Here is a 16,283-nt window from a genome sequence, read left to right on the forward strand (position 1 = left end):
TGCTCTTGAACTGTGATTTGTATGTATCTGTGCAAGCATGTTAAGCATTTCTCTGTCTTGTGTTCATTCACAGCTGTGATTAGTGCCCATCCCATCCATTCCCTCGATAACCCTCACCATCATTTCCACTCCAGCAGCCTCGCTTCTCCAGCTCGCAGCCACCTCTACCACCCAGGCAGCCCATGGCCCATTGGCACATCCATGTCCCTTTCAGACAGGGCCAGTTCCACAGGTGAGAGACGAGGACTAAGCCCCAGGTGGAAATCATTCCAAAAGAGTTGGCAATCTAAAATGGGGAAGGACTTGCCCACTTAGAAGGATTTGGAGTTTTTCTCAGTGTTATATATTATTGTAACATTTCTGTTTCTGACTCAAATTTGTTTTGGTAAAGTTGAACCTATTTTTATTCTAAAGTTTTAAGTTGCTCAGTACAAGTTGTTTTAGTAAAAACACAATAACACTAACTATATAATTGTGTCTTGTTCCAACATCTTGTATCTTAATTCAGTTATATTTTTAATTATTTTTTTTAACCCTCCAATTTGAAAGGAGACTCGTTCTGGGTGATTTTCAGACACTGGAGGTTGACTTTGCCTGTCAGTCACCTTAATGTTGGGAGGGCCCATGAGGCCGCCATGGGTACTGCTCATTGTAGCTCTTACATACTTCTGTGGAGCAGAGTAAGAACAGCATCCGGGGCAGCAAGGCCAGCAGCCAAATGGAGTTGGTGCCTAGTGGATTACTGAAATGAAAAGATAGGAAATTAGCCTAACAATCTGCAGTGCATTTAAAGAAATACATTGCCAGACAAACATGTCCCAGTTTAGGAGCCTTAAGAAACAGCATTATCAAAACAGTTTTATGGAGGAAATAGTAAAAGTGAAGGGACAGTAAATAGATAACGATTGTGTCTCATTAATTGAAAATTAATTTTTACCCTGTCAGTTTTAAGGTACAAATCCAGTAATGACTCATATATATATAACATACTCTTTTTCTGTCATTCGAAACTCATCTGTTAATACTTAAGATGTTACTAGTAGAACTAAATGTTGGTGGTTCTGGGAAATAAGAGAATTTCAAGTGAATTTCATTTTAAGAGAACCTCAAAACTTCATGTTAGAAGTTTGGCTTGCCAGTAGCATCCCCTCTCCTTTACATTTTGATCAGTTATAAATAAACATACCAGAACATCAAATGAAGATCAAGGCTTTATTAAGGGATGCCCAGTAACTCCCAAAGTTACCTCCTCCCAAACCTTTTCTTGGTTTGGAGAATACTGCTTGAACTCATGTTAAATTTGGCTTTCCTATTATCTCCTCCCAAACCGAGAGGGGTCTGCCCCGAGGGAAAGAGTGCCCTGGAGGCTGTATGGAGAACCGAATCTGCCGCATAGACGCACATACAACGGCAACCAGAAAGCCGCCCTCTAAACCTGCTCTTAGAAAGCAATCTTTTGTGTCCTGACCCAGTTTCTCCGTTTTAAGGTGGAGAAACCTCATGCACTGGACTGTAGATCTGCCTGAGTGAATGGCAGGCTCTTCGCAATCAGATTAGCCCCCTCAGCCTTCCTCCTGAATGAGGAGGAGGTGAAGGTTGGCAAGAAGCCTGACCGCCCCCACCCAGCCCTCATCATAGTGTTGGTGAAAGTTCCAGTGTTGGTGAAAGTTCCATTTGGATGGACTTAGGCAGAAGTGAAGAGAGGAAAAATAATGATTTGTGTTACTAAAGGATTTTTTTCCCCAGTGGTCAGAGGGGATCAGTGAAGGTGAAATTAGTGTTAGAGTCACTGAAGATGTAGAGCAAGTATCTAGAAGTGATCGTAGTTCTCGTACTGCTGTGTTTTCCTGCAACTCTGGAGCCCATGCTGCCACAAGCCCTGTGTATGAACTCAGCATGACTAGAGCTTGGCCAGGGAAGTCCTTGAACATTTACTGTGACACCACCACTTGATATGGGAAAACACTTTCCACTTGTCCAAGTCTATGGCCATTGTGAATTTTGTGTGTCTTAACTCTGAGAACTAAGTCAGCCAGGAAGTCGGCCTCTTGCCAGCAGGAACTTAGAGTTTTCCTCGTGGGTCATTGGTATTACAGTTTCAGGGTACGCCCTTTACGGAGAATACAGTATATGTACCTGGTGCCCCTGGAACTGTACAGCAAGGAACAGCACTGACTCATGTAGGGAATCCTGTTACCTTTTCATACTTCCCACCATCTCTCTGGCCTTCGGGAGCTTATCAAATTAAGGCAGTTGCCTGTGTGCCCAGGCTACCTAACGTATTTGCCAGTACAGGCGGACATGGTCTCAGCTAAAGCCTGCTTTCTCTCTCCTAGTCCCTGCTCCCACCCTCACCAGCTCTCTCCAAGCCCAGGTCACACAGAGCAGATCAGTAGCTCCCAGCTATGGTGGTGGCTGGTTGAAGCAAGCGTAACAAGTGAAAATCTCAGCCACCCTTAGGCCTGGTAGGGCTGTCACAGCCAGGCTTCCAGCACTTGAGAAGGGTGGGATCTAAGGCTTTTAAACTAAGGGGTCGTACTCATGACTGGTATGGCCTGTCTCCTGAGAGCCCAAGGGAACAGATTCATTGCTACCTCAGCAACAATGGCAGGGAAATAGGTTGGATTTCTGCAGGTTGCTCATGCATTGCTACTTAAAAGGGTTGTTTGCTTTTTTAAGGGTGAGGACTGTAGGAGTCAGGGGAGGCCCTCCTTCAGGCTGCCTGGTGCAGCCTCTTGTCCAAAGTTGGTGACCTCCAGGCCCCTCCTTGGGATACACATGGTGGTTTGCACCAGCTCCCATTGTTCTCAGATGGTCTGCCTGACCTCAGTGCTACTGCCACCCCTGCAGGGTCAGAGGACAGTGGCATTGGGCGTGGAAGAGCAGTATGTATAGTGTGTGGTAGTTCAGAGCATGGGCTTGGGAATCCAGCCAGGGGTTCAGATTCCTGCTCTACCTGTTCTCATTCTGTCCTAGGGCAAGGCCCAACCTCCCCAAGTCAGCTTTTTGAGTTACTCTGAGGATTGAATGAGCTAACAAGTGGAAAGCACTTCGCATAGTCCGTAACTCAGAGTAAGCACTCAGTAATTTACAAAGAACCTTCTTCAAGCCTCATGTTCAGCACTTTTCATAAGTCTTCTCAATTAATCCCCAGTGAATCATGTGTTATTCTTTCTGTTTTATAGGTGAAGAAACTGAAACTCAGATTCAGTGACTGCCAAGTTCACCCAGCTAGTATGCCAAGATTAGAATTCAGGTCTATTTGATCCAAAGCCATGCTTTTTCTACCTCACCATGCTGCCTTCCAGAACAACTCTGACCCTTTTTTACATATTTTGAGATTGTTATCATGTTCTTCCTGAGTCTTCCCCTACTCCAGGCTGACCTAACCTTATTTCTTTCTCTGGCCTTAAAACCCTTCATATGGCATAATCTTAAAGCTATTTGTAGACCTCTGGACTATTTGGTTGTCCGTGTTTCACTTGAGCTGTTGTTCTGGTGAGGCTGTGCACAGTCCCCAAAGGACAGGCAAGGGCCCCTGCATTGCCTCTCCTTCAGTAACCACCAGGCCTCCGGGCAGAGCTAGTACTTGTCAGGTACCCAGCCTTGGTGACTAGACATGTTATCTATGAAAGGCCAGCCATCTTAATAGACAGTAGTGTCGTGAACCTTTATATGTGCTCCATAGTAATACCAAGTAGAACTTTAAATCTGTAAAATTATGACCACTTAGCTGTGTAGGTGAAAAAATTCCAGCAACTGGTTGACAAAAGTGTTTGGACTCTTTGAAGTTAGTCCATTCTTACTTAGCCTTGGCAGGGGTGCTAATCCATGGACCTCAGTGTTTATTGAGCTGCTTTCAGGAGCCCTTAGAAACAGTCGGAACTCTGGGATGTGCATGTATTTAATGGTTTGTAAAATGCTAACGTCTAGACTTTCCTACCATAGAATCCGTTCGAAATACTCCCAGCACTGACACCATGCCAGCCTCCTCGTCTCAGACATGCTGTACTGATCACCAGGATCCTGAAGGTGCTACCAGCTCCTCTTACTTGGCCAGCTCCCAAGAGGAAGATTCAGGCCAGAGTCTTCCTACCGCCCACGTTCGCCCTTCCCACCCATTGAAGAGCTTTGCTGTGCCGGCCATCCCGCCCCCGGGTCCTCCTGCCTATGATGCCGCACTGCCAAGCACACCATTACTATCCCAGCAAGGTGAGTGAGGACATCAGCACTGAAGGGACCCTTTGGCTCTGGCTTATGGCAAAAGTCATCTCCTCTTTAAAGAATAACAAAGCCAATGCCCTCTTAGCTTCTCCCAGGAATTTTGAGCAACAGGGTGTCATTGCCCCTCTCAGGGAGGATGTGAGCTCCGTCCTGTGGGAATGCACAGGAACCAGACCAGAGACTAATTGGCTAGGGAGTGAGAGCCGACTTTGTAGATTGTTTTGGGCGCAGGATCCTTGGCGGTCACATCCGGTGGCAGAGGATCTCATCTCCGCCTCCCAGAATCGCCTCCCTCCAGGGTCCCTACAATCAGAGGAGGGGCAGGGAGGCCAAGGCAGGGACCTTAGGAAATGAATTCCCTGAGTTCACACAGCTTAACCAGAGTCCCCTGACCTCTTTCACATTATTTCTATTATGGTGGCTTGTTTCAGAATAAGTCAGTGGTTTTCAAGTTTTTTGGTGTTAGGACCCCTTTATACCCTTAAAAGATGTCAAGGCCACAGAAGAGCTTTTCCTCAATATTTACTGTATTAGAAATTAAAACAGAAAATTTAAAACTATTTTATTCATTTAAAAATAGCAATGCATCTGCCCTAACCGTCTGGTTCAATTGGTTGGAGCGTCATCCCATAAACTAAAAGGTTGCAGGTTCGATCTCCGATCGGAGCACATACAAGAAGCTACTGACCGATGTTTCTCTCTCTCTCCCTCTATTTCTCTCTCTTTCTCTCTCTCTTTCTCTTCTCTTTCTCTCCTCTCCTCTTCTCTCCTCTGTCCCATCCTCTCTCTAAAATCAATAAAACAGCCCTGGCCAGTTTGGCTCAGCGGTTAGAGCCTCGGCCTGCGGTCCGGAGAGACCCGGGTTCGGTTCCCGCTAAGGGCACGTATGCAGTTTGTCCCCGGCCCTGGTTGGTCGTGCGGGTGGCAGCCACTCGATGTGTCCCTTCACGTTGATGTTTCTCTCTCTCTCTCTCCTTTCCTCTCTCTCCCTCCCACTCTATCTGTACAAAAAATGGAAAAAATATCCTCGGGTGAGGATAAAAAATAAAATAAAATAAAATCAATAAAACATATCCTTGGGTGAGGATTAAAAAATAATAATAGCAATACATCTATCGTATTAAGATAAATAGCATATTTTAATGAAAAATACCTTTTTCAAAACAAAAATATAGTGAGAAGAGTGACATTGTGTTATATTTTTGCAAATCTCTTTTAATGTCTGTCTTAATAGAAGACAGCTTTATTCTCCAACCTGTTTCCGCATTCAGTCTGTTGCAATATATTGTTCTCTTTGAAGTATAAGAAGAAAATCTGACCTCACAAATATGTGCTTGGAAAAGGGAAGAGTATTTTTATAACTTTTTCAGATAACTGGATATTCTGTTTGACACCACAGCAAAATATAGCAAGTTGTAGCTTCCTGTAGTTTTCTCGGTGATGTGGAATCAGAAACCACCTCTATTCTATTCAAATCCATCTATCTTGTACTTTGCATGATTTTTTTTGTTTGTTAATCCTCACCTGATGTTTTTCCATTGACTTTTTTAGACAGTGGAAAGAGAGGGAGGGAAAGAGAAACATCAATGTGAGAAAGTCACATTGGCTGCCTCCCACACAACAACTGGGGACAGGGATCGAACCTGCAACCCAGTACATGCCTTTAATTGGGAATTAAACCCACAACACTCTGGTCCGGGGCCGGTACTCTATCTGCTGAGCCAAACTGGCCAGGGCTGTGTGCATTATATTGAATACATACATTAATCATTTGGAAAATGGTTTACTGACTTCTACAGATCCTCCAAATCTTAATACATTTTATTATATAATGTCTAAAAATACATTTATTAATATCACCAAAGTCTGTAAGTATTGGAAAGCTCCCAAACTCATGGTGGCAGCCCTGGCTTGTATGGCTCAGTGGTTAGCATCTTGGCCCATGCACAAAAGGGGCTCAGGTTCGAGTCCCAGTCAAGGGCACGTACCTGGGTTGCAGGTTCGATCCCCAGCCCCAGTTGGGTCATGGGGCAGGGAGGCAACCAATTGATATGTCTCTCTTGCATCGCTATTTCTCTCTGTCTCTCTCTCTCCCTCTCCTTCCCTCCCTCCTTCCCTTCCATTCTCTCTAAAAATCAATGGAAAAAATATTCTTGGTTGAAGATTAACCAGAAAACAAACTCATGGTGGAAGATAAATGCAAGGTTTTAAAAACTCTGTTGAAACTTAAGTTTTATCATTGGCAATAAATCCTGTCCATTGTTTTCCTTGAGGTGACTGGCTCACTTCATTCACTTTTTAGAAAGTGTCTGCCAAATGCTCCAGTCCAGGTGCCTGGCTGGTCAGTCTTCCTTGAAGTGACAGTGGAGCTCCGGGTACCAGTGGCAGTGCACCCTCAGCTGTGGCTGCCCCTGTGTATGTCAGTGTTCCATTGCAGTCCTGTGCACACTTTCCTTTGCCACATAGAATATTTTTAAGATGTGTAATCAAGGTCCAGACTTTTTACTATTTCATTTAGGATGATCTTAGGCTGAACTGACTGCTTTTTAAACTGCATATCAGTGAGTGACTCTGCAGTTTGGTGCCACTGCCTTCATTTCTTCTCAGGCTCCAGCGGTTTTACCCACCGTTGTTTTTGTAGCATCCGTGGAAAGACAAATATACCTTAGTATTATTATGAAACAAGTTTGATCTACCAGACATCCTTCAAGGGGTCCTTGGACCACTACATTTGAGGCCCACTAGAATAGGAGGTTAGTTTTCTAAAGCCAAATGGAATATTTCCTCTGGCTTCTTGGATGCCCTGCTTTCTCTTCCTTCCGCCTTGTTCCAGTGCCTTCTGAGCAGAATTGCTGCGCTGGGTCTGGGTGGGAGCAAGTTTAACCGCACACCTGACGGTGCCCTTTCCCCTCAGCTCTGAACCATCACCTTCACTCGGTGAAGACGGCCTCCATTGGGACTTTAGGAAGGAGCAGGCCTCCTATGCCCGTGGTGGTTCCCAGTGCCCCTGAAGTGCAGGAGACCACAAGGATGCTGGAAGACTCTGAAAGTGTAAGTTCACAGGGCCATGAGCCCAGCCAGGATGTTTAGGGGCATGTCCCAGGATCTGAGAGTGTGCTGGTCACACTGATACTTGCTGGCCCAGAGTGTGAAGCAGGTTCACTCATTCACTCTGCAGACATGCTTGACAGAGCATCTCCTCTGAGCCAGGAGGAGTGTGCCGAGGCTTCCATCTGCTTTCCCTCCTACTCTGATGTATTTGTGTTTACCTGGTCTCGTCAGCCCGAGGGATTTTTTTCTCCTCCACCCACCCCACCTTCCTTTTAGTCTGCCCTGTATCTCTGGTCTTCTTTTCTTGGTTTGAATCATCCCCATGTTCTTTCCCCCTTCAGTCCCACTCATGACCTTTTCTGAGCAGGGTGCTGGAGGGAAAGGTGCTTGAGTGGATGCTCTCAAACCAGAAATCAACAAGATCTCTCCTTGACTTTTCCCTCTCACATTCCAATCAATATGTCTGCCTCTGCATTTCCAAGTGTAGGACTCTTAAAGAGGAAAGCTTGGGGCCCAGAGATTATGGGACATGCCAACTGTATTGATTGTGACAGAGACCTAGACAAGCTGAGCAGCTTGTGACTGGACAGAGTGTGTTGGGGGAGGGGTATTCTGCAGTGTGAAGAAAATCAGTGATTGCTGGCTTGGAGCTTAACAGCCTTGGCACCTTCTGCAATCTCTGACTCCTCTGGACCAGCCGGGGTGTCAGTTGTCCAGTCTTTCAGGGCACTTTGACACAGGCTCTTGAACTCTCTCTCTGGGCCCTCCTTCTGGATGGCTCCTCAGGTCACACCCAGTAACAGGGTTCTCTTTTCCATAGAGCTATGAACCAGATGAGCTGACCAAAGAGATGGCCCACCTGGAAGGACTAATGAAGGACCTAAATGCCATCACGACAGCATGACGTCCTTCAGCAGGACGTGACTCTGGAACTGAGTCTAGAAGTCTTGGGACTTAGCTTTGGAAATAGGACTTGTACAGAGGACGAGAGGACAGCACTTGAGATCACAGAGTGAGCACGCAGACCAGCCCGCGCCCCCGTGGGGGGCTGCCTCCACCCATGGCCACGTGCCTTCTCCTGGTCAGCCCGAAGACGCCCATGTCGAGGCAGCTACCTTTTACCTGCTACACCCTGCAGGACTGGGCACCATGGGCCAAAGTTTTGTGTCTAGGGCAGAGGCAAGAAATGCCACCTACATTTCACTTCATGGTCAGGCTGTGTCTTTGTGCTGTGACTTCGCCTATACGGGGTGTGGACATTGGCATTTATGTACAGTTGTATTTGCGTCCTATTTTACCTTCGGAAGAAGAACACTATCAAAACCAAGGAAGTCCATGGTGTTCTCCACAAGTGGTTGACATTCGACTACTTGTCTGAATTGTGTATGGAAAGTCATCAACAGTGTGGGTTCCAGGGGTTGGCTTGTTTTTTGTTTTTCTTTTTATTTTTTAATTCTGAGTCATTACATCCTTTACCAACTGTTAACCCATCACTTTGAGGGGGGGAAGAAATGTTGCATTGCTGTTTGTAAGCTTTTTTATTATTTTTTTAATTATAATTATTAAAGGCCTGACTTTCTCCTCTCATCACTGTGAGATTATAGATCTATTTGAATGATATGTAACATTGAAAGGACTTGCTTGTTGCTTCTGTGCAGTTTCAGTATTGGGGTGGGGGTAGGTGGGGAGGGTTGGGAATAGGAAGTGGAGGGGCTGCTGAGGTCCTGTGAGTGTTTCAGTCATTGTACTTTCTTTCAGAAGCCTGCGGAGAACGGAAGCATCCACGTTATTGTCCTTTCCTGGCATGTCCATCTCTATTGTCACTATGTTGCAACTGCAGTTTCATGTGGACCTAGTTTAAAAATTCTCCTGTGCAATAGGTGGGTTCGAGGATTTAGGTGCCCTGATGTCTTGGTCAGAGCCTAAGAGTGTCCAGGTTGAGCAGTCAGGCACTATGTGTCCCCTTGCAGGAGTGATACAGAACAAGGCAACAGCCTGCTCGTTCCTGGGATGTGAGAACAGGGTGGAGCCCTTTTCCTGCTGTTGTCATCAGTTCCTACTGGGAAGATTGGAGGTTAAGGAAGGAACTTCATTTCCGTGTATGACTCCTTGCTTCTCTCCAGTTCTTATCCTCAGCCACGTCCATGTTGCAGAGCCCCTTAGGAAAACCATTAGCAAGAAGGAGGCGTGCAGGGCTGCAGTATCCCTGAGGCTCCCCATTTCTCTCTGAATATTGTTCTTTAAGTAGCAGGGGACAGGGACAGTGGAGAGGGACACAGGAGGCAGCTGCCCCTCCATCCCAGCAGCTCAGCTAAGCCCCGGGTTAGAATGGGCGGCAGGAGGTTTCTGAGGTACACTGAGTGGCCTGGCCACACACACAGAAGCCTTTACCTTTGCAAATAGTTCTTGTTTTCTTTTTCCTAAAAAGGTAAAGAGCTGAGGTGTTAAGTTTTTAAAATATTAAGAAGATATTATGAAAAAATACAGGACAGACCCTCAAACCTTTACCACTACTCCCCACCAAATCCCGGGAAGAGAGAGTGGAAGGCAGAATGGAAGGCCAACCAGGCTTTGGTTCTGTAGCCAAGAAGAGGTCAACTGATGAGACCTCCAGTGGGTACCCAACCCACCTGCTCTGGGGCCCTGAGCATAACCTCGCCCCACAGGCACCCCACTTGCCTTTGTACATTGGTTATTTTCCCCCTTTTAGGTTTTTTCATGTATTTGCTTTTCTAGACGATGAACTCTTTGTATTTATTATTTTGGGGCAATGAAAAGTGCAATGCTGGAACTTCTGCTGCCATGCCCTGATCACAGGGCAATGCCAGGCAAGGTTCCAAAGCCAGTGCACTTGAACTGACTCTGGAAAGAGCACTCCGAGCACTCTGGGCACCAGACGGGCCGATTTCCCAGGAGCTGTCTCACCTTTGCCCAGAGAAATGCTCGGTGTTCAGGGCATTTTGTCCCATGAATTCTGACACCTCAGTTACCTCAGGGCCTTGGTACCTGGATACTGCCACAGAGCTGGGGCGGGTTGGGGGACTTATTTTTAAATAAATTAACTGCTCAAATTTGGGACTTTTTAAAATTAAGAAAAAGGAAAACTATTCTGTATTGCACCTTTTCACAATTTAATACATTTTCTTACATTTCCTGTGATTTTTGAAACGAAAACATCATGTGTTTTGTAATGTCCTAGGTGCGCGGCTGCGGCAGCTTCCTTTCGGGGGGATCTGGGACAAATGTGTCTGCCGCCTTGTTGCCTGCTGGGGGCCTGGAGGGCTGCTGGGCTACTCGTTGTACACATTTGTTTGGCCTTTATTGTAGTTGATGCTGTAAACTCTATGGCTTTTTAAAAAACAGGTTTCATGTTATTATTTAGTATTGGAAATCCAATACACTTTTTTAATGCAATCAAAGTCTGTCTGGTCAAAGAGTTATTTTCCTTAAGAAAACAACTTTGGGGTCCCCTGTTTCCCACCACAAACTGATTTTACGGTTTCCCTCACGACTATAAAGGCCAGAGTTCTAGGGGGCACCATGGAGGTATGGCCAGTGAGCCAAGAGGCAGCAGGCAGAAGTTTTTCACTAGCCTGAAGATGAATCTGTCCCCACCCTTCATGGCTGCCCTGCGAGGACTGAGCAGCCTGAGGAATCACAGGTGACTCCTGTCAGAGCCAAGTGAGCCCAGCAGAAAAGTGCAGCCGCTGCTGAATGACCTATCCACCAAGACCCTGCTGTGGCAGCAACCTGGGCAGCAGCTCCTCTGTTGGCATGCTAGGCCTGGGCCTTCCTGCCCCCAGCCCACCTTTCATGGGTGTGTGCTACATGGAGCAGGTATTTATAAGGTCCGCCTTTCCCAGGCTGCCTCTCCTGGCTGTGTTTGCCTCCATGCTGTAGCTCGGGCTGTGTAGAAATACCGAGACTGTGGTCTTAAACAGCAGTCATCTATTTCTCACAATCCTGGAGTCTGGGAAGTACAAGTTGAGGTACCAGCAGACCTGCTGGCGTCTGGTGAGGGCCTGCTTCCTGGTTCATAGACTCATAGTGTCTTCTCACTGTCCTCACATGGCAAAGTGGGGAGCTCTCTGTTACAAGGGCACTGATCCCATTTCATGAAGGTCTCACCCTTGTAACCTGATCACCTCCCAAAGGTCCCACCATCATATATTATCACACTGGGGATTAGGATTTCTACATATAAATTTGGGGAGATAGAAACATTCAGTCCACAACACTAAGATATCTCATGGAGTATGAGGGTCTGGGCTCGGAATAGTGATGAATACAACAGACATAGGCCTGCCCTCCATGAACTTGCAATACAGGTAGGGCTGGACGCAGAGTCCAGCGCCCTTACTAGCTGTTCCCTTGACCCAGGACTTCATCTGCTCTGCTGCCAAGTGTACTTCAGGAAACCCAAATTCCATCATTGCTGCTAGCGTGCCCCACTGGTCTCGGGTGAGTCGGAGCTCCCAGGGCTCAAGTCTGTGCTGGTTTCCGCAGCCTCCAGGTCCAGACGTGTTTCTTGTCCACCAGTACCCCAGCCTTGGAAAGCTGCTTGGGAAACGTCTTCTCATGGAACGTGCTCTCCTCCGCCACTGCTGTTCTAACCAGAGACCCCAGCACTGCCTCCTCCACATCCGTAGGTGGCACTCTTGTTGCATTTCACACCGATTGCTCTGTTAGACTTTTTACACTTCACTGATTGTGATGGGGACCAATTTCTCCTCTCCAAATGCCTAATGCCAGCGGCAGTTTAGACAACAGCAAAGCTTGTCTCCTGGATGGATAGACAGACAGCAAGACATGGCCTGGAGCGTACTGGAAGACTTCCCCCACACACAGCACTCCAGCTCCCCTTGAGGGGTTCCTAATAGGTCCCTGGTGACACTGTTGTCAGGACCTTCCCATTTCAGTACCCATGGCCCTTCTGTGTCCTGAGATGAACTGGGACAATACAAAGACATGTCTGCTTAGCAGAGTTGTAAGAAATGATTCTGGTGTCAATGACCAACTAGGTGCTGGGGATCAGGGCAAGGCTGTCTTCCAGGTTGGTCTAGGATGAACATTATGAACAAGGCTCTCTGGGAAGAAGAAATGCCCTCTTATGCCATCAACCCTTCCCAGTTTCTGCCACATTTCTGCCAGGGTCATGGCCTTCTGAGGAGAAACTAGACAACAGCACTGAACAGCCTTCAAACAGAAGAGGTATGGACAGGGGGTGGGAAAGCAGGAGCCACAAAGGGCCAGCCCTACCCTCATAGACAAAGGGCCCAGTAGGTGCCCAGCTCTTCACCTTGGGTTTCCAGCTACCAAAGGAGGTAACACCAGAGGCGCTAGGGGCAGAGGTGGAAAACAGTAATTGAAGGAAAATAATATTTTGCATTTTTTATCATCTCTAAAAAGCATCTAACGTTGAAAAATAATATTTAAAACTCTAATTACCCTCTAAGCAAAGTGGATGATGTTCATCTCAAAATGCTCTTTTAGTCAACTAGGAATCTGATGAGTTTCAGAAATGAAAAGATGGGCCTAGAGCTGAGCTCAGGCAGGGTTAGAGGCACCGCTTGCTGCACTAGAGAATAAGAAGGATGTGTAACTTCCTGAAATATCTCGGGGCTGGGAACGTAGCACTGGCAGCAGATATAATCAACAAGATGGTGAGAGAATGAGATGCTGGGTGGGAAGGTCCTGCGGTGTGAAATGGCTGTCCTTGCGGTGCCCCAGAGGACTTTTTAAAATGAGAAGATCTGAGAGAGAATCAGGCTGTTTGCACTTCTCTGATGTAACCCTCTCCAACTCCCTACATCTTGTATAATGTCTGCCATGTTCACGAAGCCTTGAGTGAGCAACTGGGTTCCCCCCAACAAAGAGGGGCATCTGGACCAACATGCTGATGAACAGAGCATGCATCTGTATGATGAGGGTGACCATAAATAGAATTGGTTTCTTCAGAACCAGAAGTGACCAAAAGAATCTAAACCTGAAAACTCACAGAAAATCCAGGGGACAGAGTGGAGAGGACGAGACTTTCCACAGGTCAAAAAATTCCATTCAGACTGGAATTCTTAAAATCTTATCTGAATTTTAAGAGTCAGACTGACCTCAGCTGGCATCTGGGCTGCAATCACTTTGCATGTCCACACCCTCCGTCCAAGCAAAGCCCATCACCCTGCCATAGGTGTGCACGCCAGTTTGTTAATGGGTCTCCTTCTGTGGACCTGGCCCCCCAAAGGGGCGATTTGGGAGCCATTCTAAACTCTTTCCTCAACACCACAGCACATGGCTTAGCACATTCTGCAGCTCTTTCTCTCAAATGTCCCCTAAAGTGGCTCCTCTTTGTCATCTGTTGGGCCAATTTCTCGTTGAACCATTGGACACTGCCCCCCACCCCATCCCCAGCCTCAGCCTCACACAACCATGGAGGTGATTTTTTTAACTCCAACTCGACCTCTCTCTACCCTGCTCAACATTGTGTGATAGCTTCCCACGCCACCCCATCACCTGCCCTGCAGAATGGAGTTCCATGTGGCCCTGTGTGTCTCTTTGCTTTAACTTGCCACTTCACCTGCCCTTTCACTCAAATGTGGCCCTAGCAATTTGCACCTACAGAATAAGCATGATATCCAACCTCTTACTATTCCTTCTGCCTCAAGGTCTCCGCACCCCTATCCTCACTACTGGCTTTGTTTGCTTGATACATTTCTACGCATGTTTAAAGATACAGCTTAACCATCCAGTCCCTGGTTGTTCTTGGTCATGATTCTGTCTCTTCCAATACATGTAATTCCTGAAGGAAAACAATCATGCTTGTCTTGGGATTCTCCATCCCAGTGCGTGGCACACAGTAGGTGTTCATTAATAAACTTGCCTGGTGGGGAAGATGATCCAGTGCCAGGGAAATTTTACAAAGTCTGAGTTCTTTCTGACTCAGAAAGGTTTTGCAGAGATGAAGTTGAGCTGAGTCCAGGAATTTATGAAGCTATCTATCAGGACGGAGAGTACTACTCCACTGAAAGCCGAGAAACTGCCCACTTCACATGACCATCAACAGCACTTCAAGAAAACTATCCTGCATCCCACTGAGCCTGCAGCCTCTTGGACTGTGCTCAGCCTCCTGTGATTGAATTAAGCACCAGGGCCCCCAGCAGGCCACTGTGGGAGATCTGAAGGGTGCACGGAGCTGGCACTATCCTCCCTAAATCCCTGGGACACGGCAAGGGCCATCTGCCCAGTCGAACTGGATTTGATTCGCCAGGTACCACAGGTGGGGGCCAGGGAGTTAAAAATAAGGTGGGTTCCTTTCATAAACTCAAACCCCATTTCTCACAGAGAATTCTGGAGAGCTTTCTGAAAGGACAGAAAGAACTGGGATCCATTCTTGAAGGTAAAGTGATGGATCAGGATCCCATAAACAAAGGTGCCTTAGAAATGACGGGAGAACCAGCTGGTGAACATTCTAGACTCACACACAGAAGGGAAAATGGTTGGAACTGAAACCAAAAAGATCTTAGTATGGGCAGGTGGAGTGAAAGAACTATTTAGGGCTGGTCAGAAAAAGGGTCTTCCTAACCCAAGAAGCTGGGAATCATTCATGGTTTCATCAATATTTCTGAGGGCCTACTGTGTGCCAGGTACTGAGGGTACACAATGAGTAACAGTCTCTGATGATGCATTCAGACACGTACCAGACAGAAATTACCACCTAGCAGGAAAGTGCTAAGACACCTGACAAAGTGATTCGGTACAGCAAGGAAGGAACTTCCAACCCTGACTGCAGAGTCTGGGAGTCTCACAGTTGGTAAACTTGAGAATGTAGGTGTTCACCAGAGAAAAGAAATAGGGTTGCTTTTAGAATTGCTTGGAATGGATTGAAAAGCAAGGACAATTCAGATACAGATCAAATTACAACAGAAATGCTTTTGAATGATTTGATCAAAAGAGAGCAGTGAAATTCCCCAATAGAGGAACAGAAAACTGAATACAAGTGGTAAACGGAAAGGGAAGTTGGAACATTCTTGAAGAAAAGCCTAATACCAGAAACCTGAAGTCAGAGGGAAGAGCCATCTTGTGCGGCAAGGGAGACTCTCCTAAAGTGTAACCCGGGAAAAATCAACCTGTCCGGGAAGGACCCCAAAAAGCAGCCAGACAGGCACTGGAGTGTTTGAAAAATAAGTAAAAATCCTCATCTTCCTTAATGTGTTGAAGGACTAGGAAAAATGGCGGCGGAGTGAAGGGAAGCTACACAGACCATCTCCCAGGACAAAACTGGAATTACAACGAAAATAAAGACAAATCGGCAGGAAGGGGCAACTGAAAGGCAGCTTGGAGGACCACATAACCAGGGACACTGACTCAATCCTGGTAGGCTTGTGAGGATGCGAGGGGGGGCCAGGAGCCCACGGTCCGCAGCGGCCTGGGCTGGGACCAGCGGACTCGGCTGGAAGCTGCTGCCGCCTCGGCTGTGTCTGGCGACCACGGCTGAGTCCTGCGAACTCGGCTAGGTGCTACACCCTCGGCTGGTGCCACAGCCTCGGCCGCCCTTGGCTGGGAGCAGCGCCCGCGGATTAAAAGTCCCAGGCGGCTCCACGAAGCAGAGCCAGGACAGAGGCTAAATTGGCAGCAGCCACTCACCTTGGGCTCCGGCAGAGGGAGGGCAGACTGGACTGGAACTGTGTGGGGACACTCGGGATTTGGAGGGTGCTCAGAGATTTTGCTGAGTGCAGCCACGCAGGACTGTGGTCATCTTACTCCTTCCCAGGGCCCTGGGGAGAGGTGGTGGCCCCTCCCTCAGAGATTCAACCCCACCTGGCGGCCATTGAAATGCTAATTGAGGCCCATTAACAACCAGCATCTGCCCCACCCTCGGGAAATCCTCTTACACTGAGCACCGGAGGGAGTTTTTCAGGCAACACAGAAACCAAGGTTCTTCAGGTGACCTCTACTAAGTCTCCAGGCAAAAAAAAAGCTAGAGGATAACTACCATTCCCTGGGCTAGTAACTCT

The 16,283-nt window shown here is 47.2% G+C and overlaps 1 protein-coding gene across 3 annotated transcripts in view; it reads left to right on the forward strand.

Moving 5' to 3' along the window:
* Positions 1 to 8,921, forward strand: part of NEO1 (neogenin 1) — a 298,191-nt gene extending 289,270 nt beyond the window's left edge. For 2 of the 3 annotated variants that reach the window (XM_036277171.1, XM_036277182.1), the window contains 4 exons: positions 74 to 232; positions 3,949 to 4,212; positions 7,139 to 7,275; positions 8,096 to 8,921. In XM_036277171.1, coding sequence (XP_036133064.1) covers positions 74 to 232; positions 3,949 to 4,212; positions 7,139 to 7,275; positions 8,096 to 8,179 — 644 coding nt within the window. In that variant the 3' untranslated portion in view covers positions 8,180 to 8,921. The remainder of the gene's footprint in view (positions 1 to 73; positions 233 to 3,948; positions 4,213 to 7,138; positions 7,276 to 8,095) is intronic. The other variant, XM_036277190.1, reaches the window with a different exon arrangement.
* The last annotated feature ends 7,362 nt before the right edge of the window (positions 8,922 to 16,283 follow it).

Source organism: Molossus molossus, unplaced genomic scaffold (genome assembly GCF_014108415.1).
Source record: "Molossus molossus isolate mMolMol1 unplaced genomic scaffold, mMolMol1.p scaffold_m16_p_1, whole genome shotgun sequence".
Lineage (NCBI taxonomy): Eukaryota > Metazoa > Chordata > Mammalia > Chiroptera > Molossidae > Molossus > Molossus molossus.